Source organism: Punica granatum, chromosome 2, assembly GCF_007655135.1.
Source record: "Punica granatum isolate Tunisia-2019 chromosome 2, ASM765513v2, whole genome shotgun sequence".
Taxonomy (NCBI): Eukaryota; Viridiplantae; Streptophyta; class Magnoliopsida; order Myrtales; family Lythraceae; genus Punica; species Punica granatum.
In genome coordinates, this window is record NC_045128.1 from 26,426,598 (window position 1) to 26,450,691 (window position 24,094).

The 24,094-nt window shown below is 34.6% G+C and overlaps 2 protein-coding genes, 1 long non-coding RNA gene and 1 pseudogene across 3 annotated transcripts; 3 read left to right on the forward strand and 1 right to left on the reverse strand.

Annotated features, from left to right (window-relative positions):
• Window positions 1-4,523: 4,523 nt before the first annotated feature.
• LOC116197225 (polygalacturonase-like) lies at window positions 4,524-6,508 on the forward strand. Its single transcript, XM_031527298.1, has 4 exons — window positions 4,524-5,008; window positions 5,166-5,455; window positions 5,646-5,874; window positions 6,031-6,508. Exons 1-4 carry the CDS (start codon window positions 4,568-4,570, stop codon window positions 6,247-6,249), a joined length of 1,179 nt encoding a protein of 392 aa, XP_031383158.1. The 5' UTR covers window positions 4,524-4,567; the 3' UTR covers window positions 6,250-6,508.
• A 4,714-nt stretch (window positions 6,509-11,222) lies between these two features.
• LOC116193833 (polygalacturonase-like) lies at window positions 11,223-12,972 on the forward strand. The gene is made up of 4 exons (XM_031522585.1): window positions 11,223-11,663; window positions 11,759-12,048; window positions 12,180-12,408; window positions 12,523-12,972. The coding sequence occupies exons 1-4, from the start codon at window positions 11,223-11,225 to the stop codon at window positions 12,739-12,741; spliced, it is 1,179 nt and encodes a 392-aa protein (XP_031378445.1). The 3' UTR covers window positions 12,742-12,972.
• A 1,294-nt stretch (window positions 12,973-14,266) lies between these two features.
• On the forward strand, window positions 14,267-18,074 carry LOC116194084 (annotated as a pseudogene).
• LOC116194085 lies at window positions 17,277-18,142 on the reverse strand. The gene is made up of 2 exons (XR_004154340.1): window positions 18,010-18,142; window positions 17,277-17,801 (listed from the first exon to the last, which is right to left on the reverse strand). It is a non-coding gene; the product is annotated as an uncharacterized LOC116194085 (long non-coding RNA).
• Between the last annotated feature and the right edge of the window lie 5,952 nt (window positions 18,143-24,094).

Genomic DNA, 24,094 nt, shown 5'->3' on the forward strand with positions numbered 1-24,094 from the left:
AATTTATGATTGGAATCTACGGAGTACCAAAATATAAAACAATTTTCACTTAAAATTTATGGAGCTTAACTGTAAAAACTTGATAAGAATAAGAATTAAAGCATAAATATATAGGATAGATTCTCATGGACTGTCAGCCTCAACCCTTACTTCATCGTCCACCTCAGCCTCAGGACTAACCTCCATAATATTTATTTGTAAGCACTATTAACTTAGATGTTCGGGCTTGAACTCAAGCCTTGAAGTTTAGCTATTACAAGTACTCGAATATGACCTTGGAGAGAACTAGCTCGTAAATATTATATTAATGATATATTTACATGAATTGTTAAATGCGAATAAAGAGAGTAACATAATTGCAAATATATACACAATTAACCCCAAAAAATTTAAAAATAATTTTTTCTTAAATTTATTCTCAAAACTTAAATAATTATATGCAAATAAATTGAATTTTTTTAGCTAAAATTATACAATTTTTAGCTAGCAATAAAGTCTATTAAGTTTGCATTAAATGGTCACATGAGCGTATTTTTATGATCAACGCAAATGCCAATTCAATGTAAATTTTACCACCAATATTGTATAATAAATGTGGTATAAATATATTGTAATTCATAGATTAATATTTTAAATAAAATTAATTAATAATACATATTATTATAAACAATAGTAGCAAATATGAAAATGAAGAATGCATTAATTTGAAACATTGTGATTATTTCAATAGTAAATAAATATTCATAATCGACGCAACATAGAGCAAATTTATAATTATATGAATTTAAAATTTATTGAATAATGTTTTAAAACTATCTAAAATCTTATAAAAGTGCAATGAAGTAAATCTCTCATGGAAATAATTGATTCATTTTAGCTAAATTATTCAAATTTATGAAATTTAATATATGAGATTTGAGTAAGAATAACTCAATAAATATTGAAATTTATTTCTTTGAAAAATGAAAAAATTATCCTCGAAACCTTTTTTTAGTAACTCATAAAGAAATCTCAATTAAGAGAATATTGTAGAGTATCACATAAAGATCAATATCTCAAGAGGTTAACCACGAAAAAAAAAAAAAAAGGAACGCAAGCACAGTGGAAGAAGAAGAAGAAGAAGAAGAAGAAGTTATAGTTACTAGTTTTTATCGGATCGGAAAATTGATAAACTTTGAAAACGTTACATCACTATTTTTCTTCTGCTTCTCCAATATATTTGTAATACACGAATTGATCAAAATTCTTAAAGCTACTTGGATATAATTAATAGGTATTTTATACTATAGCCAAAAAAGGAAAATTTTCATAAATTTTTAAATTTAACTATAATGATTAAATTTGAATTATGTAAATAAAAATAAAAATATATTTATCGTGAAAGTCACGTGCAATGCACGGACAAAAAATCTAGTTAAAAATAACATGTCATCTAATTGATTAATTAACAAAGTTACTCTATCAATTGACAAATGTTTCTTATTATCATCTAATACTTTTCACATTTTCTGGGAGACTCCATAAATTTATATTTTGGCAGTCTATCTTTGCATACGAGGCAAAGTTTGTATGAATTGAAAGTTTAATATTCACATTGTGCAGTGTTCGTAAATATCTTTAAAAAAATATTCATAACTATTTCTTAACTTCCCTCGTTAGAATAATCAATTATAAAGGACAATACGTAGAGTTTAAAAGATAAAATTAAAATAAACTGCGACAGATAACTACATGTTATCGAATGACGCAGGCCAGAGGCCACTATCATTGAGAAGTTACAGGTAATGGCAATCCTGTGTTCAATAGGTATTACATGACATGTAAATCAATCAATTTGCCTTGGGGAGTAATACTGACAACAAATATTACGCCCTCAAATTAGGAAAAGATAAAAGTCTTTGACCATTTGATGGTCAACAAATAAAATATCAATTAATTCAACAATCTATAATTAACCCTCCAGTCAGCTCGTCGCAGGGGGCCCACATCCCACATGCTCCCGCAAAATAGGCAACTATTATATCCATCACCTTTGCAACAAATTAGTTGATTTTCTACGGCATAATAAGAATTGGGGATTGTGCGTCCAAGAACCATTGCCAATCATTCTGAGTAACATGCTTATATATGTATTGTACGAAAGAATGTTCTTGCTGTTCTTATTAATCATGCCTTATATATATATTCTATTATACGGTCTTTGAGGTGATGTAGGAAGTTTGATTGATGCGGGCATGTTAGGGTAAGCATGCTCACCTATGCATGTGTTTCGATGAAAGGCCATAGTATAACAAAAGTATAATTAATTTGTGGATATCAGGCGTATTTACGTATATATGATAAGTATATGTCTCTATATTACGGAACTTATATATGGTTGGCCATGCTCAGATATTTACACGTTCCATGACCATAATTAACCTAACCTATGTGATTATACTAACTAGTGCCAAATCTTATTGCTTAAAATACTTAACGAAGTCTTCTCATCCAAAGAAGAAAACGGCGGCGTATAATTGAGGCTGGTGGGCTTAATGCACCTTTTTTCCCCAGCCAAGATTTAATATTATTTGACTTGATTAATTAATTAATTTAGTTATATGATTATGATAGAATAATAATAATAATAATAATAATAATAATAATAATAATAATTAATGGCAGAAGAATTGGCTGCGAATGCGGCTGGTTCTGCTCCGGTATAATTCCATGTGCCACGTGTTAGTGAAAGTCGATTATATGGCATCATCTCCAACGTCAGCCTGGCCGCCAATACTTTTTGTTGAATCAAAATGGACATTCGTTACCCGACGGAAAGAAATTACTCCTGCTTCTTTTTTAGATGATACTTTTTTTTATAATGAAAGCTCGTATACTGAATATAATGAAATATAAATTTTAAATAATTAATAAAGAGGTACGAATAATCTCATTAAATATCAAATTTGAAATCTCTTAATAATCAGTCGATAACATACGTCACTGCATTATGCCTTCTTTCGTAAAACTCATACTTCTTCCTTCCCCTTCTTGAGTTCATTAGGTAGATAGAAAAAAGAAAAAAAAAACCAATAAAAGATTACCAGAAATTGTACCCACGAGGATAGAATTTTCAACTTCCTTATTCTTGGTCAGAAAACTATTCACATTGTGCTAGTACACCTCCTTTTTAGGGCTGATACCTTGCTTTCTGGTAATATATTCAGTATATCTATAACCGATTTGTTCATAATCAATACATAATGTAGTTAGCGTTATAATAAAATGTGTAAGACTATGAATTTAATAAATTTATGCAAGGCCTGACCAACTAATTACATTACTAGGAAATCAATACAAATTAAATCAGTTGTCCTCAGCTTCTCTTTAGTTTTGCTTTAAGATTTTTATGACAAATAATTTTAATCTTATAATTTATTTTATCTTATACTGTTATTTAAGGAAGAGGTGGATTTTATAACTTCTTCTATATGATTAAAAAGTCGAAAATATAATAATTTCTTTTTAATTTAAAATAAAAGAAAAATTCTAGGGCCAAAAAGAAAAAGAGAGAATTGAAGAATAATATTCTGTTGATATTATTTTCCCTTTCTTGTTATCTTGCATGTCAGATTTTTCTTATTTTGCTCACTCCTCTCTCCAACTTCTCAATCCAATATTCTATCATGTTGCTTTGTTTTCTTTTTTACGCCTCTAGCATACATTCAAGGTACTGTAATGTTTTTAACTAACTTACCTTTTCCTATTTTATTTCCACTCGATCACAATATTTCTGTTGGACGTTAAGTCTATTCCAACAACTCAAATGCAACATAACTTACTTCAATCACGATTAGTTAATCAGACCATATTCATGACGTGCATTAGCCATTTCATCAACATATAAAAGTAAGGCACTGTTAAAGAGGGCTTAGACACCATCTATCGCTCATATGTACATGTATGTGCAAGAAAATACAGCACCATATTAAATTAATTAATGAAACATAATTTATAAACTAATTAATAAATTAGACTTCAGTCGAGGATAATAAATCAGAGAGAGAGAGAGAGAGAGATGACTTATGCTCGGTCTGCCATTCAACTCGACCACTAACATTATGAATCCATGTCCGATTGGATAGATGTACAATTAACGAACATGGACGCAGATACCATCGCACATTGTTGCATGTGCAAAGGAGCTTCTCATATAATTAACCACTATATTCCATTCTTTTGACAGAACATATATTATACACACATTTTACTTAATTAATAATTCCGTGTGAAGAATATAAACTGAATATAACCGAATTGACTTATAATACATCGATCACCGTACGTACGTATCATCCATTTGCAAGTACCACATGACGTGCAAAGCAACCATTGTGTTTTATGTTTATTGAATAAAACATAAGACCCCATAAAATATTGAATTAACTATTGAGTCAATAGGAACTGGCTCAACTTTGTACTTCATTACACTATAAATTAAACCAGCTGCCCCTCTTGTAATTTCCATCCCAACTGCCTTCCTCTCTCCCTACGTTTCCTCTCTGACTTTGTGAGTAGGGAAACCCTGATGGCTAGTCTTAGTTGCACCCCTTACTTCCCCGCATTGCTGATGCTGCTCATGATGATAATGATGGGCTCAACAAGGGCCGACTACAATGTGCTGAGTTACGGTGCAAAACCCGATGGAACTACTGACTCGACCAAGGCCTTCCTCAAGGCGTGGGTAGCCGCTTGCAGCTCTACCAGGGCTGCCACCATTTACGTGCCAAAAGGGAGGTTCTTGCTCAAGGCGGTGGAGTTCCGGGGGCCTTGCAAGAGTAGGATCATCGTCAGGGTTGATGGCACCTTGGTGGCTCCATCCAATTATCGGGAGCTTGGGAACTCAGGGTACTGGATCCTCTTCATCAAGGTCAATAATATTATGTACCTTGGGGGCAGTCTAGATGCTCGTGGAGCTGGCTTCTGGGCTTGCCGGAAGTCGGGAAATAATTGTCCGCCTGGTGCTAGGGTATGCCAACTACATACTTACACTAAATTTAACTGCCACTGATGTGTGTATATATATATGTATATATATTTCTTTTTGGCCATATGTATATATACACACACACTACTAAAGAGAACTCTGAATCTATCATATTGTGAACGGGGTTTTATGTATGCAGTCGCTTACCTTCAACTGGGCGAATAATGTTGTAGTAAGTGGGGTAACATCGATAAATAGCCAGGTGACCCACCTGGTGATAAATAGCTGCAACAATGCCGTTGTGAGAAACGTAAAACTGTATGCTCCGGATCAGAGCCCGAACACTGATGGAATTCATGTCCAAGGATCGACTGGGGTGACCATCTCTGGAAGCACACTTCAGACAGGAGACGACTGCATCTCCATTGGCCCTGATACCAGGAACTTGTTCATGACCAACATCAAATGCGGCCCTGGGCATGGCATCAGGTATATAGAGAATATAATCAACCATATTGGTAATCTTTGAAGCAAGAAGGATCGATTAGCAATTTTTGACTTTGTAATTTTAACAAGTGAAAAAGTTGCCCTATGTCAATTGGTTCCTGATTTTATTTTAAACTCCTTTTAACATCGCCGCACATCTTACTTACTTTCAATTAAATTGTTATGCGTGTAGCATTGGGAGCCTGGGAAGGGAAACAAATGAAGGTGGCGTCCAGAATATCACACTCACGAATTCGGTATTCAGTGGGTCTGACAATGGGGTGCGCATAAAGTCATGGGCAAGGCCGACGACTTCATTCGTGAGGAACGTCGTCTTCCAAAATTTGATCGTGAGGAATGTCAAGAATCCCATCATCATCGACCAGAATTATTGTCCCAACAACCAAGGTTGTCCAAACCAGGTACGAATCACACAAGTTAATTACTATACCTCCTCGTTCTTCATATATCTTGGTCTCACCAAGTGTGACATATGTTGCATCACAAGGAGCATATACGCAAATGGATGATGTGCCGACAGCTAGTTCATCAATACAAGTGTTTTTTTCCTTGAACAGAGTTCAGGCGTGAAGATTAGTGGAGTCACATACAGGAACATACGGGGGACATCGGCTACTCAGAATGCGGTGATATTCAAGTGCAGCACCAGCAACCCTTGCAGCGGGATCAGACTGCATGACATAAATTTGACATACATGAAGAAACCTGCTTCTGCTTCGTGCAGTCACGTCAGCGGCACAAGCACTGGCGTTCGTGTCCCAGAGAGCTGCCTCTAAGAATAGTATCAATATTTGAATCAAATAGTTGGTTTCGATTAGTAGTTTAGGTGTAGTGCGGATGCACACCAGATGGAACTAAGCAAGTTTGTTGATGCTTATATGAATCCATGGTTTGAGTGTGCGGTTGAATGCCACCAAATAAAGTTGTGTTTGATTACTCCAATTAAGTGTTGAAACTCAGCACTTAATTGGATTGAGCTTGTTTGATAAATATAAAATAAAAGTGACTCAACTTAGTGATTAAATCAAAAAAGTATTGAATGAATAAGTAAATTGGTACTTGATGATTCAACAGTTTTTAACTTATTCACTCAGCTGAGGTCTTTTATAATTTTTGCATCGGTGCCCCTCAACTTTTACAAAGTTTACAAATCAGGGTCACTGGCGACCTCACCTGAAGGTGGTAACCGAAATCGGGGCCACCGCCAGCCTCAACTGTCCACTCTCTCTTCGATTTCAAAGAGAGAGGGAGATTTAAGGCAATGGTGGCCACGATCCCGGCCACCATTCCCCAGGCGAGGTCGCTAGCGATCCCTAATGATGTCGGTGACCTCGATTAGCCTCTCATCTCTCTCCATCAGATTTGTGATCTGGCTTCTTTTTTATTTTAATTTTTGAAAAATAAAATAAAAATATTGGGGCAAAAATTAAAAGAAGGAAAGTTTTGTGGTCTTTTTGTAACTATGATCTCTAATGACATAAAGTTTTCCACACTTATCTCACTAAACAAAATTTACTTAATTCATTAAGCACTTATTTATTTAAACACTTCAATTTTAAATATTTAAATTTCAACACTTAATTTTAAGTGCAAATAAACACAACCACCTTGATTTTCAGCCCCTTTTACTTTGTCAAATCACAGTAGGCAGTGAAGCAATCGTATTTGCTTGTAATTATATCCTCTTCTTGCATATGTGAAAATTATATTTGTACGACAACTGTGTTGGTAGTGCTGATATATGTAAGCAACAAATCTTTTTAATCCAAAAAATAGAATTAAAATTATAAAATTTCCTCCTAACCAAAAATTATAGAAATTCCTATTATCATTTTTCTTATCATTTTACCTTTAAAAAAATTTATACTGTTGTAATGTCCATTTGTTCAAATAATACAAGTTAAACAATCACCGCACTCTTTTCTGTTATAACCATCGCACCATTTAGTATACGTGGACTCCTTCTACAAATAATGAAATAATTTAAAGATAGAGCGGCACAGTAACGCACGCACTCGCCTGATAATTTAGAAGTTTCAAGTTCAATACTCGGTGATACTATCCATGTCCCTATATTAGCTATATTAAGATTTATATTTCATTGTAAACCATGGCCTCACTTATAACTGAAAATGACTTAAAGATTATCACAATTTCAAAAAAAGAGATTATATCTACTGAGATTAACTTCTTCTTCTAAACATATTTCCTCTTATAACTAACCATTAAATTCATGAGAATTTTTTGGATTAATAAATTCAGAGTTACTAAATAGTAAAAGCTGGAACAACTCATCAAGAAGCATCATGAAGATATCTTCTCTTATAACTAACAATTAAATTCATTTAGAATTTTTTGGATTAATAAATTTATAATTTTTTCCTCGTGTGATATTTCATCTGACCGCTAATAACATGCAATAAGTGACATATTATTATGATGTCACCTTACTTCTCAAAATTGCAAACTTTAATTATATTTATCACAATTGAAAACAAAGATGTAAATTAACTTTTTTATAGAGAAAAATTTGTCCCGATTAAATTTTATATACATATATACCCGTTTAATTATACCAGTCGATATTTTTAGTAATATATGCGACGGTTATAGCCCGTGCATATTTCATCTCGTTATTCTAAATAGTGTGAAGATAGCCGTAGCTTTACTTGTTCACAAAAAGTATTAAGAAGATACGAGCACATGTCCAAAAGATTGTATGTGAAAAAAGTTATTAACATATTTTTTTTCTAGAATTTCATGTTGAACGCCATGTACCAGCAATGACTCTCTCCACCGAACCTCTTATATCAAGACGGAGGCGCCTTAAGTATTGATAATAAGATGTTATGAAGTTAGCTTCTTCATTTCTTCCAATAAAAAGAAAATGAAAAAGAAAAACTCCTTGACATATGAGGGCTTGGAAAAATAAGACCTGCATATGGAAGAACTCAATGTCATGACACGTATAATGTTAGACTGATCCATTAAAATGAAATTGTTTATCAGCCTGATTAATCACGTGATTGACCTTTGTATTTGGCTCAATCCAAGAGGGATAATTCTCTTCACAAGATACAGTCTAGAAGATGATATCCTAGTAGTGAGAAGGACGATGAAAAAATTACTCACCCATTCGTTCTGTGTCCGGTACAATTGATTTTTCTTTTACATAAATGCACCGATTTAATAAAGTACTTTGTGAAGCCAAATCTCATATAAATTTAATTATTTATCAGTAAGGTTCACAATTCATTTTCTCAAGAGGAGGACTAACATGAGCGCAATAGGCTCGTGCGAGCGTAACCCATTTTAATACCATCTTAAATTTTCATTGAACTTATATGTTTTACGTTTATAATTTTTATTGGTTTAAATCCTAGTATCCGATATCTTAATTGGACCTCGACTATTCCAGTCGAGTTGAGTCGATCCACTAAAGGGTAAAGCTCTCTCAACGTAGATTTTCTCCGTTCACAAAACTCAAATTCGAGACCTTACTTAATGGGAACAAACATCGAACCACTTGAACCAGCTCATGTTGATTGATTTATATCTATCTTTATTCTAAAAGCTCAAGTTGTTAAAGTGTGAAATCAAAGATTCAATTATTTTTCTCTCTCTAATCCATATATGAAAAAACAATTTATTTTACTTCAGGAGCGTGTCATGCACTATAACTCTTTTTTCATAATCTAATATAATAAAAGATAAATTACTAAATGATTAATAAAGAGATACGAATAGTGTCAGTATTTATTCAACTTGCGACTTTTAAATTGAAGGCGTATGCTATTATATCATATTTTGATTATATATATATGTGGTCATTTGGCCTTGAAGAAAAGATCATGTGGCCGCCAAATTGGCGAAGAAATCGGCAGGTTTGGCTCCGGGGTAACTCCACGTGTCACGTGGCCAAAGCAAATGCTCCCCAACAAGCACTTTATAATTATAACATCATCTCCAACGTCAGATATAACCCACTATATTATTATAAATTTAATTAGTAACAAATTGTTCTCAACTCAACCGAAAAAGTCAACAAGGAAAAGTTGCTAACCCAATAGAGATTTCGCATTGATTTACGTAAACGGTAAATGTGCATTTCCCAGGAAGTAGTCGACTTTTTGTGGAATTGGCAGCCATAGAATAGAAATGACCCGGTGGGTTGGTCTTGAACCAACCCAATATTGATCAACATGTTGAACACGCCTAATTAATCAAAACAAAGTAGAACTACGTCTATTTGTTGATAATAAAGAGAAGTTGACATGCTTTTCTTTCGCAATCACTATTGACTCAAAACTTATATGTCGCCGGTTTCCACTCCGATCAACATAATATATATAGACCAAGTTTGGCTGGACCCGACTAACACTAAAGAAAAACCTGAGAGATTCAGGGGGAAAAAAAAAACTGAGAAGTTGTTTATTCATTCTCCAAATAAATTTGGGTCCCCATGCCACGTAATTATTTAAAATTTTCAGCGAAATGCAAAATAAGATGCTTCATTTGTCAAATGAAGATACAACAAGTAATTGAAGCCTGACAAAATAAAAAAGTACGGGTATATCCCTCTAAATAATACGGGTATATCCCTCTAAATAAACACAATAATATAACTGGTAAAAGGCCCCATCGAGGATGAGATCGATTTTGGTACACAGCCTTATAATTGATTTCCATACTTGGGGTTCTTTCAATTTGTAACTAAGATATTCATTGAAGCATATGGTTATCAGTTTCTTTTTTTATTTTAAAGAGAGTTTAGAATTCTACCTGGAAAAGGAAATGAAAAATTCAGTGAGTTTATAATAAGAGATTTATTATCAATCAATTTGAACCTTTGGGTAATAGATGGGACAAAACTCATATAGTAGACGAGAAATTTAATATGGTATTAGAGAGAGTTATGCGTCCATGTAGGTTCATATCACATCAAGTTTGGTTTCCAAATCGACAACCTTATGTTTGTCAGGTCAGAGTGTGAAACTATTGATCAATTTAGTCCGATTGTGTAAGAGAAAGCCTGTCTCATAGTCAATTATATCTCCTCCTCTTGCCCAAGCATTGTCATGTGAGAACAGATGTTGAAAATTTATAGTTTCAATATAGAAAAGTTCTGAGGTATGAATGAGTTTATAAGAAAATTTTGTTTCTTAAAGATTTTTATAGAAGATTGGATACCAAAATGATTGAATTTGAGATAAACTCAAATAACGTACTAGAAATTTAAGAATATTATATAAGGAACCAAAGACTTCCAGCACTTTGTGTCATGTGCAATGACCTTATAATAACGACTAATTACAATCCACTCCATTACAAAACATACATTCCGACTAATTGATTCATTTGCGCCAACGAACAAAATACTAATATATATAGTTTCTCACGAATAAAGCTGAATAACCGAATTTCATTTATACGTATGACCGTACATATCATTTGCCTATAAAGGACCTTATCGAGCAGGAATATTATATGTCAGCCGCATGAAAAATATAGTTAATAGATCGTGCATTCATTAGAAAACTAGTCAGTCCAAATAGAATAATTAGCCCACATATATTTCAATTCTATCTGTACTGACTAATTTACATATAAATTATTTATTTATTAATTTATTTTTCTTGAAGGATAATTACTATAAATTAGGCCATCGGCTGTCTTTCTTTCTCATACCAACCGCCTTTCTTTACTTACTTCCTTACCTATCTCAGGAGAAGTGGGTTGGTGGGGAACAATGGCAACTCCTGGCGGTTATATTGCTAACTTCTTCATCATTTTGTCCGTGTTGCTCATGTTTTTGAGCTTAACGGGGGCAGATTACAATGTGGTGAGCTACGGTGCGAAACCCGATGGAGCCACCGACTCGACCAAACCCTTCCTCAAGGCATGGGCAGCCGCCTGCAGGTCTGCCAAGGCCGCCACCATCTATGTTCCCAAGGGGAGGTACCTGCTCAAGGCGGTGGAGTTTCGGGGACCATGCAAGAGCAGGATCACAGTTAGAATGGCTGGTACCCTGGTGGCTCCGTCCAATTACTGGGCACTCGGGAACTCCCTCCACTGGATCCTCTTCATCCATGTTGATAAGATTACGTTCCTCGGAGGCACTCTCGATGGTCGCGCTGCTAAATTCTGGGCTTGCCGGAAATCCGGACACAGTTGCCCACCTGGTGCAAGGGTATGTCAAAGCTTGCTTACACTGAAAGAAACACTACACATAGTACATACACTGTTTATATTCTAACGAGTCTTGTGGCACGTCTATGATTGCAGTCGATCACTTTTAACTGGGCGAATGATATTCTGATAAACGGACTGACGTCGATAAACAGCCAGATGGCCCACCTCGTGATAAACAGTTGCAACAACGTCCTTGTGAAAAACGTGAAGATGATTGCTCCTGACCACAGCCCGAACACAGATGGCATTCACGTCCAGGGATCGGTTGGAGTCACCATCATGGGGAGTACCCTCCAGACGGGAGATGACTGCGTCTCCATCGGCCCCGGCACCAAGAATTTGTTTATGACTAACATCAAATGTGGCCCTGGTCACGGCATAAGGTATGTATATATTCGCGGGAAAGGTCACTTGCATGTACATATATGCTCCACGGGCTAGCTAACATAATTTCATTAACAATCGTTTACTTCGTACTATATTAATTAATTGGTCTCCGTTTTCCTTTTTGAAGCATTGGAAGCCTTGGGAGGGAGCAGAATGAAGATGGGGTCCAAAATGTGACGCTCACAAATTCAATATTCAGTGGATCGGACAATGGAGTACGCATAAAATCGTGGGCAAGGCCTACCACTTCTTTTGTGAGGAACGTCCTCTTCCAGAATTTGGTCATGAAGAATGTGGAGAACCCTATCATCATTGATCAAAATTATTGTCCTCACAGCCAAGGTTGTCCGAACCAAGTAAATATCAAACGAAACCTAGCGATTGAATTACATGAATTCAATGATCAAGAGGACTGTCCCAAAACGTATAGTTACTGACAGAATGTATATATGTCTATTATTTGGGGGCAGAGTTCGGGGGTGAAGATAAGTGGAGTGATATACAAGAACATACGAGGGACATCAGCAACTCAGAATGCAGTGATATTCGATTGCAGCACTAGCAACCCTTGCAGATGGATCAGACTGCAAGACATAAGCCTGATGTACATGAACAAACCCGCGTCTTCTTCATGCAACAACATAGGCGGCACGAGCGCGGGTGTTCTAGTCCCCAAGAGCTGTCTCTAGTAAGGACCGGTCTCAAACAACAGCTGAATGGAAGGGCGGTCTTTTCCTTTTTCTTTTCTTTTCCCATTTTTCCATTTGAAGATATGTTGTAAGTTAGTGTTAATATATAGGTGCTGTAGGAATGTACACCACATGGAACAAAGCAAGTCTATTGAAGCTTTGAATTCCATGATCGAGTGTGCGATTAAATCGATCCCGCACGGGCTGCTAGTTTCTTTATCCTTTTCTTCATTCCCCACTTTGTTCTATCATACTATATTGAAATTCCACTGCACTTATATGAGCTTAGGCTTATATTTACTTAAAAGTTCAAGCTGATAAGTATTGGTATTTAAGTCTCATATAAACCAATGAATATTGATTGCAACGTGTGGTCTATTTTTGCTTACACGTTGTCACGTGCCCTTAACACTCACCCTCAACAATTGACCTAGAGTCTGGCTCATTTTCCTTGCACGGGCGAGGGGGAGACTAACACGAGGCGTACTCTTGGCTGCACTAGGACATATTAGGCCTAGCATGGTGGTGGTGCGCACATGCGCGTAGCCGCTTATACGTATAACCTGCGTTCTGATACCATATTGAAATTCCACTAGGATTTTACGAACTTGAGTGCATCTGCAACACAAAAGATTAAGCTGATAAATTGTATCTCAACACCCACCCTCACGTGGCAGCGTGTGTCCTTAAACACCTGCTCTCAATAACTGACCACAAGCCGAGCATCCTCTTCCGTGCTCAGGCGAGGGAGGACAAACATTAAACTAGCATCGAGTTCCGAGCCTAACTAGAGGTGCACATTTAACTATCTTGGAACTAGACAGGGCCACTCTCGGGCATGACTAACGTGAGCCGTGCTCTTGGCTGCCTCGAAACCGGATATGGCATGGTATAAGCCCACACTTGCGCGCGAAAAGCGTAATCCGTTCTGATATCATATTGAATTTTTATTGGGCTTATACAGGTTTTGGCTCATCCACTTAAAAGCTAAAACTGATACGTGGTGGTACTCTAATCTCATATAAATCCATGAATATTTTTGTATTTTTTCGATATGGGATTAATACTCTCAATATACTATATAGAGAAACAACCAATTTTTGTATTTCCCGAGCTCTTTTGATCATTGCTAGCGTTAATTTGTCGTGTGTCTGACGTCGTATATTATCAAAAGAAATCTATGAAAGGCCTAATTAAAAGTTGAATTTGTTTGGGGGTAAACCACTTACTATGTTCCACCCACGCAATGAAAGTCCATGACAATGTAGTTCCAAGTGTAAACACATTATGATGTGTGATAATACGTCACAGGTGATAACAAACTCATAATGTCTCGTTGTTGAATTATAACCAAGTCGGGTTTTTGGAGTGCGAATTCAAGTTAGGTTCAAACAATTTAAAACAGGCCTTTTGCCATTTTTGTTGTTCAGCTCTTAAAGAATTTGAACCAAGTTTGGTACATACCCAAAAAAAAAAAACGTAACAAATCGATATAGAACTCTCCAAATTGCTGCAATTACGTACATTTTGTCAAAAAGTTCGTTAACTTTACCATTAATTGCTAACATAACGCGTCCACGAGTCATCTTTGCTTCGTGGTACCAATCAAAGCATGTCATATATATGTTTAATAAAATATAAAAAAAAATCTCAAAAAATTCAAAAATAGAACTTACAAAAATATTTACAAAATAGGAAAAATAACAAAAACTTGAAAAAGAATTAGATTTTAAAAAAAAAAATTCAAACACAATAGGAGAAAAATTCAAAATTCATAGAAATCCAGAGAAGCGTCTCTTTAAACCCCACACAAGGAGACGTCATTAAATGATGTCTATGAACACATATTCGCTTCAATCTATGGAGACGCGTGCTCAGCGCGTTATGATCACGATATGAAAGTCTGATCAGGACTCCTCTTCGTCTCCTTTGACCTATCTACAACCGCCATGGAAGGCCAAGCCAACCACCAGCTCGAGCCGTGGCATGAGCTTCCCGACAAGGTAGTGATGGTCTCCGGCGCCTCCTCCGGCTTGGGCCGCGAATTCTGCCTCGACCTTGCCCGGGCCGGCTGCCGTATTGTGGCCGCTGCCCGCCGCCCCGACCGGCTTAAGTCTCTCTGCCTCAAGATCAACGGCGCAGCGGTCGAGCCCAGTAGCCCCTGGCGGCGGCGGCGGAGCTTGACGTCTCAGCTGACGGGCCCACCATCGAGAGGTCCGTGCAGAGGGCCTGGGAAGCTTTCAGCCACATCGATGCGCTGGTCAACAACGCCGGCGTCTGAGGTAAAGTAGAAATTCCGGTTAAATTTGTGAATTTCCGGCATTAGATTCAATTCTAAGTCGAATGGTATCTGGCGAGCGATTGTCCCGATTTGCTATGTGCGACTTAGGGAATGTGAAGTCTCCGCTGGACTTGTCCGAGGAGGAATGGGACCATTCTTACAATACAAACACGAAAGGAGCGTGTTTGGTCTCGAAATATGTGTGCATACGAATGCAGGACTCCAACCGAGGAGGTTCGGTGATCAACATCTCTTCCAACGCCGGCCTTAACCGAGGCCACCTTCCCGTAAGCATTGCATGTTCTTCCTCCAAGGCGGCGCTAAACACGATCACGAAGGTATTGCCTGCCTTCACATTTTTAAATCATCTTCCCCTATGCTAAACCGCTAACGCGCCCGTCGTCGTTTTTTAAGCAAGTATGATTCTTTCATACCATGGTTTCGGATCATAACTAGTTAGATGTGAATGGGCCTACTTCAATTTGAAGCAAACATCACGATGGAACTTGACTAAATCACCATATGTGGTGCAGGCAGTGACGACTCAATTTGTTTCTTCTTTGAGATTATTGTAATCTTCACTCATGTGAGGGAGAATATTAACCGGCCAGTCAAATTTAGTAGACCGAAACCGATTCGGGACTAGAAAATGGACGCACAAATGTCATATAGCAGACTACCCAGTGAATAGATCATGTTCTATCTCGTGCAACAGGCGGACTCCACTGTGAATTTTTTTGAACTTTTCTCATTTCATGCAATGACAGATAATTTTCTTTCATAAATTAATTATGAGACGAAATTATATAATAACCTGAATTAATGTTCATGTTCATTGAAAGATAGGAAATTTGGCGTGTTTGGATTTTAAAATTTTTTTAACTCAGCTCAACTCCATTTATTTTTAATTCAACAACACAATTATTACTTAATCATTACTTTATCTCAACTATTCATTATTTTTTCACACTTTTTCTCATAATTCAACTACACAATCATTACTTAATTATTACTTTATCTCAACTATTCATTATTTTTTCAAACTTTTTCTCATAATTCAACAATACAATCATTACAAACTAATTAAAACCAAAACTCAACTCAACTCAACTCTAAATTCAAACACATTCTCAATATTGAACTGAAAGTAACTATAGTTCATCTGGGACTGCAATAGGAGGTTCAATAATTACTTTTTCTTATAATTTTAAGCATATTTGGTGTTTAATGAGAGTTTTTGAAACTATGGTTTGAGTTGAAATTGCGATTGCAAACATGATTTTCTCAAACAGGTTAATAGGTGCTTATAAAATATGCTTCTTCTTATCATGTTTCAAGTATTAATAATTGTTTTTTTTTTACTTTCAGCAATTTCAATTGTTACGTCTCAAACGCTTTAATTTATTTATTTTAAAATCAACACTTATTTTTCAACAATTATATTTCAGCACTTATATTTCAGCAGCAGAACTCCCAAAATAAATAAATAAAGCTAGGTGGCACTGGTTTGGTTTGTGGCATGTGAAGTACGTAGAGAGAAATTATGGGAGGTTGGTGACTGGTGAAAGAAGTGCGAGAGTGAACTTTTAGAAGGAAAATGAGCTAGGTGGGTTAGAAGAGAGAGACTAATAATTTACGGAATCAACCTTAAATCAAATCTAGTTGTTAGGTGTTACAACTTACATTTTTTTTTTTTGGTAATTAGAAGGACAAATTCGAAAAGTGAAAATTAAATAAATTAAGGACTTCATTGCAGCAAAAAGTAGTCGTGAGATTTAACTTCAAGAATTGGCAAATAAGCTGCTGTCACCGAGTTAATTGTAACTAAATTTGAACTTGAGCTCGAAACTGACTGATGCGATGAGATGCAAGTCGACTATATTCCTTGTACATGCCATCCTACTTCATTTTCTTAGATTGCTTCCCTCCTAATATTTGCATGTGAAGTCAGACATTCATGGCCAGAAAGACCGATGCAGCTGTGGTAATATCGTGTATGAGTCCTCTAGCAAGATTCCGCAGGAGCCTTGTTTGGAAATGGAGTTTAGTTAAACTCACCATTCCAACAATAAATAATTATATTTATTTGTTATTAAAATGATTGTATTATTGAATTATGAGAAAAAATAATGAATAGTTAAAAGAATGTAATGATTGTGTTGTTGAATTGTGAAAATAGTAATGAATAATTAAGAGAATTTATTATTAAAGATTGAATTGAATGGTAGTTAAGATAAAAAAAATTGAAGAAAAATGAAAAAAGTAATAATTGTACTATTAAATTGAAAATAAATACAGTTAAAATGAAGTAGAGTAATGAAAGTTAAAATGCAATTAAAATACAGTTAGATGATCTTTCCTTATTATGGTAGCCGACCTGTCTGTATATGTACACTGATTCAAAGTTGAAGATGGACTATTTGTCCACAAACAATCCTATTACGAAATTCTTGATGGTATCAGAGCTGTGACTAATAGTCCGAAACAAACCTCCATTCTTGCTTGATAAGGCAATTTTTCGGACTTAAGTCGATAGATGCGAGTAAGTCGTCCCAAAGCGTTTTGGCATCTTCAGTGCAGGTGATGCTCAGCCGCAATTCCTTCTCCAATGTATTCGATATCCAGGAGACGATCATTGAATTAACAATACCCCACTGGTCCTTATTCGGTCTCCTGCGGCTGCTTCCTCGATGGTGCCATCGACAAAGCCTAATTTGTTCTTTGCTTGAAGTGCAGTCCTCGTCAGCTTCGACCACGTGAGTTAATTCGCTCCATTGATCTGACAGGAAATCAAGATGTTTCCCGAGCTATCAGAGGATGAAAGGGTATACAGGGTGACATGACTCGTTGTGTTGCCGTTTGACATGGCTGTAGCAAAGACACGACTGCAGTAGGATCGAGCACTAGGCTCTGATACCATCAATATGGGAAGATAAATGTGTAGATATAGAAGAATACGGGAGATATTCTTGATCTCCAATACTAACCTTTCTTGTTCGATCTTTATTTCTTTAAGAAGAGTGAAAGAACGTGATTGAGGTTGTGCTGTCAAGCAGGAGCAGCTCATAAAGAGAGAGAAAAAGAGAGGGTGCTTATTTACCAAGAGCAAAATATATATATATATATATATATATATATAACACCGTTGCAGAGATTTTATTTTTTTTAACTTACGGTTCATATTAACATTCACTCCCCCCCCCAAAAAAAAAAAAAAGGGGCAGCGGGCCTCATGGCCGGGTCATGTCATGCTCGCGGTCTAATTCATTTTGATTTCGGTGTGTCATGGCATATACCGTAAATCTTAGGTCAATTGCTGCCTAAAATGAACAGCCTACGCCGTTCGTTTGGTTTTGCAATCAAGTTTTTTAAATTTTAACTATATTTACTACATAACAAAAATCAACAACACAATTATTACTTTTCTTTTTTTCTTCAATTTTTAATATTAAATTATCCCAACTATCCATTACTTTTTTCACAATTCAACAACACAATCATTACTTTCTTTCAATTATTCATTACTTTTTCACACTTTCTCATAATTCAACAACATAATCATTACAACCAAATTAAAATAAAAATTCAACTCTATTTAACTCTAAAACCAAACACACATTAAGTTCGCATTCAAGTTAGGTTTTGGACCAATAAATGGAAGGGACCTTCAGGGCCCAATAGAGGATTGGGCTGAATCTGCAACTATCTCCTAATGAGTAACACCACCTTGTGAGAGAAGCTTCAACCATCTGCCAAATACTATTTCGTCTTGCCTTTTCTCTTCAAATATGCGGGTTGGCTTTTTAAAAATAAAAAAAGTCTAATTTTGAGAGAGAGATTGAGATGGGCAATAGCTTGGCTAGGAGATGATACTGAAAAGCGGAAGCTCGGTGAAGAAGCTGGGCCCACATTAACGCGCATGCAGTTGCCGGAGGCGAACGGCTCAACTAATGGCAATCGCCCAAGGTTAGTCTATAAAAGATACGTTGAGTAAAAAGTGCATGTCATACATTCAGTTAAATTAAGTGCAATTTTTTTTTAATAAATTTCATTAATCTCAAATAATTTACATTTTTTATATGATTTACTTGAATCATAGGTAAATTAGTTTGGAATTGTTTTATAAATTGTTTGTATGAGTCGTACATGCATTTTAATTAAATGTATTGTAATTCCTTCGGTGGCCCAAGAAGAATAATGATGAACCAAAGTGACATGCCAATTACTCTCTATATATATGCATCTGGTGGTAACATATATTTGGGAAAAGTCCATGGCATAGCACAATTTCTTGTGTTTTGTCAATTGTGGCACATCATTTAGTAATTACTTTGTACGGCGGTTTACCACGTTTGAATTTCGTTTCAAATGTTTCACACCGTAATAAAATCCATCAAAAACTAACGGAAATGCTTACACGTGAAATGAAATTAGAACCATTAAATTAGAAGTCATGCAATTAAGATCTATTAGATGAGAAGGAAATCACAAATAAATCAGTAGTTTCTTTGGTTGAAATAAATTAGTAAATTTACCTAACCCGTAACCACCATTCACTGTGTCTCTCCCGAAGCTTCTCTTCTTTGTCCTCTCTCTCACTCTCATGTCGCCATTTTTTTCTCCCTCTCCTTGTCTCTCCAACCTCAGTATTGCACTACCAAATTCATTGATTTGTGATATAAATTTTTAGCGAAATTAGTATATTAATTGATAGCACCCTCTTCTAATCTTCATATAAAAAAATATTTCCTTCTTTGAGACTCCAAAAAAAATAATAGTGCACAACATGGGTCAAGTCAACCAAATGGATTCGTTTCAGTCCATCGATAAAGATATCATGATTTCCCCCAAAAAATATGTTTACTGGAAAAAAAAAATAGTGGAGATGACATTATCTTGGTGGGAGACATTGCTGGGGCATCATACTTCATCTTTGTATTGCTTAATTTATTTATTTAATGTAATAAGACAACGGCTCCCAATTAAAATGAAAAAGTTGACAAAACAAATTACCATGTCAAAATCATGTTAAATGGTACAACTCTACTACATGAAGTAAAGATAAAGAGGAGGGAGAGAGAGAGACATAATATCACGCACACATAATCTGAAAGACTTGTTTGCGTGTGCGGACATGCCACCTAGTCTATATGATCTGAAAGAGATGTTTCACACGCGATACATGCATGTATTATGGTCTGTAGAATATAATATGCGTTGCCTTGTTTTTGTTTTACTTCAATATTAGACAAGCTAAGCATCTCATATGTGCACGACTGAATGACTGCAACCCCTCGAGGGTGATGTTCATCACAACCTGATTTAAATTTTATTTTAAAATGAAAATATCTTTTTCCCCCCTTTTTGACTTTTGTTAAATATACGCATGTGAATTTGATCGCTGCTTGCCGATAAGGTAATTCACGTATCCGTCGTATATGCAAGAACTTATCGATACGTTGTAAAATTAAAAAAAAAATTGAATTGCGAATGCACGCCACATACATTCGAAGACAGATCTTGACCAACTGTACATATCTTATATTATTATTTAAATAAGAGTCTCATGTTATAATCATTTTTATTTTTCTATAATTTGATCTTATTGTAAAATCCCGCTCCTATTCTTATGAAAAGAAAAATTCCTAAAAGCATTGCCACTTTGTTTCCGTATTAAAAAGAAAACTAACAATTTTATTTAATTAGCTACAACTATCAAATATTCACAAATATAAATCATAATTTTCATAAATATACAAATTTTCCATAAAAATTAAAATCAAGATGGGATAAAACAGGAAAGCAATGGCTCATGCACGTGTTACGCGAGCGAGAACTAATATGTAGAGCCCCATTCCAGATGGATATTATATCCATACTATTATATAAAATCAGAGGTGAGAGTTTCCATCTCATTGCCCTTACCACCAATCATTCAATTAATAAGAACCATTGAATAATGGTTAAAAAAGTAAATTTCAATAAATAACTATCCACTTCTTCCCACCCTCATTTTTTCTCTCCATCTCCTCTCCCCTCAAACACTTCAAAGTTCCTACTTTTAAGGTTGTTTTTCCGGGTAGATTACGTTTGAATATTATTTTATACTTTATTTACTTTCTTTTCTTCTTTTGCATGTACTGTAAAACAAAAAAAAATTAAATTATATGGTTAAAATTGAAATACGCTTAATATCGCACATATTAGGGGTATGTATTAAAAAATATCCCCTTACTTAGCACGGACGCAATCTCTAGTTCCAATAATTTAACAAGTTTTATTATGAATATGAGTGACCAATAATTAATGATCAATGATTTTATTTGATGATAACGCGGCATGTTCGTTTCAAATGCGCACCCTAATTGAAAGACGTCCAATTCCACATGCATGACCAGATTAAGAAAGAGGGTTGCACTGTTGGATTATTCACATTTTGATTTTCTAACCATATATATCATAGGGATAGAATTAACGATTATTTTCGTTTGTATCCCCATTCGGGAGCTAAATCTTATTAAATAATATGAATGTTCACAATTTCCCTTTCATCGTAAGACTTTAGTAAATGCAATTGCCAAGCTTTTTTATTTTTTGATATGCAGCAGCTGATATCATAAGCTAAATGGACCACACATCTAGTCCAAAATCGAGCTGAGTCGACCAATTAAATGATAAAACTCTCTCAGTGTGGATATTGTCCATTCACAAGATTTAAATCCAAGATTGCATTTGAATTTAGACCACATTGGTATAGCAGGCCAAGCTTTTCTTAATGGAGACATAACTATGACCTTACATTAGCATAATATCTATTTTATAGTTTTCTCTTTGAATGTGTGTGTTCATTATATTTTCAATTTGTGAATGAGAAAGCAGGCATTTCATTTGACCAAAACTTCCCATTTGGATTTCTGATTACTATGATGGAACAAAACTCTTATCTCTCTCTAATAAACACTGACCTACTACCGTGTGATGCATGGGTTTTTCTATATATTTATTCTCCTCTAATTTATAATAAAATATTATATTTTTAGAAGATGAAATTATAATTGAAGCATTTGCTTTTTGATAAGCTCATATTCTAGTAGTAATAATAAAACAATAATATGCTATAAAATTAACTTATGAAAAATCCACTGTAAACTTATGTTTAGTTCTTTTACCAAGTATTATCTTTTATGATACATAATATTTTCAATTGAAAATCAGACTCTTTTTTTTTGCATAACTAAATCAATTATCATGTAAATTACTTTATTTTAATTATTAAATAAATATCATAATAAATAAATAGATATACATGATAAACTAATTTTTAAAATGAACCTCTTACAATAAGTGATTACAGTAAAAAAAATATGTATGGATATGTAATTTCTAGAAATTTAGAGATATCTATAGAAAATTATAATAGAAACTATAGGCAATATTCGGTTAACCTCTCATAAGTAAATTTCCTATTGCAAAATTATTAATATTTTAAAATTTTCATAGTGAAAAAGACAAAACCAAATAAATAGTAATTTGTACAAATTTCTTCATTATTACATTATTATTGATATAAAAACTATATAATCTATATACATATATTTAAATCACAATTAATAAGAGTGAACCTACATATAATATCTCTTTAAAATATTATAGAGTATAAATTTCTATACTAAAACTTGTAGGTTATTTGGTGTAAAAATATTTTAATAATTTAATATGAATTAATTTCCACATAACGAAATTAGAATTGATTGACATTTTACCAAAAAAAAATCACTCATTTATATTGATACATTTAATGCTCAATTAATATACAAATTTTCTTTTAACATTATGTATTATAGATACACCACATTAATTGGTTGAAAACACCAAAATAGTGGAAATTACTTATTCAGTAGCTAGCTGTTCAACTTATGAGCATGGCTTCTGCCTCAAAATTAATTGAAAACTTGGTATTAGATATCTATATAGAATGTTTGTTTTCTCAAAATTGTCCATACCCCAAGTATCTTAATTAATTGAAATTAGATTAAAAATAAAAACAGCAATTTCAACCAAATAATATTCACAAAATTTTCACTTTCATTTTCTTCTGTCTCCTCTTTCTTGCCTCTTCCACCGATGGGCATCAATATAATATTTTGAGCGAGTAGAATATTGATTAGGACTATTGTTACTGCAAATAATTTATCTCAATTACTTTATAAAAGGATATTAATTACTTCATAATTAGCACGACATATAATTATATTACATATTCCGCATGAAGGGAAGATTAAGTCTTGTCCAGGCAGACTCTTCAATCATTTTAACTAAATATTTTTATCAAATTGATCTGAGGTTTGGCTCAAATAATTTAAGGGGGGAAAAAAGGAAAGAAGCGCGGATTTGCTGAGCAGAATGAGGGAGTTCACCATTATGGGATACGTGACGACAGAGGGAGAAAATCTTAGTGATAAATAAAATCATGGAGCGCTACTCTCATGTCTAATAGGCCATTCTCCCGTTTACTACAGTTCTCCTTGCACTTCCGATATTGACCATTTTCTTGTGGTGTTCTCATCATATTTCTTGAAAAAATAAATTCATCTAAAAATTCTTACATAATTTAACATTAAAAAGACTAAATGAAAGGGTCCAATACACTCTAAACTTAGATTGAATTCAAGATCTTTATGATACAAAGCAATGGATAATATTATTAAGAAATTAGATTGTAAATTCAATGGCTTGTATTTTTGATAAATTCATTAGTGTAATACTTGTACTAAATCGACGAAGTCAAAATTTCAGTTTGAAATTTTAAAAATAAAAATAAATAAATAAAAGTTAATTTTTGACCGAGTCAAAGAGTTTTGACCGCGGTCAACGGTCACTTGATCGAACCGAACAGGCGAAAATTTCATTTTTGGGGAAGCGGTTATTTGCAAACTCTAACATTAACCAAAGCAATGCGTTGGTTCATTTGACAAAAACCAAAAAAAAAATAATAAGAAATTATTAATTAAATATTAAAAGGTCGGACCATCCCAAACAAGAGACAGACCTTTCATCATCATTTGTGCCCCT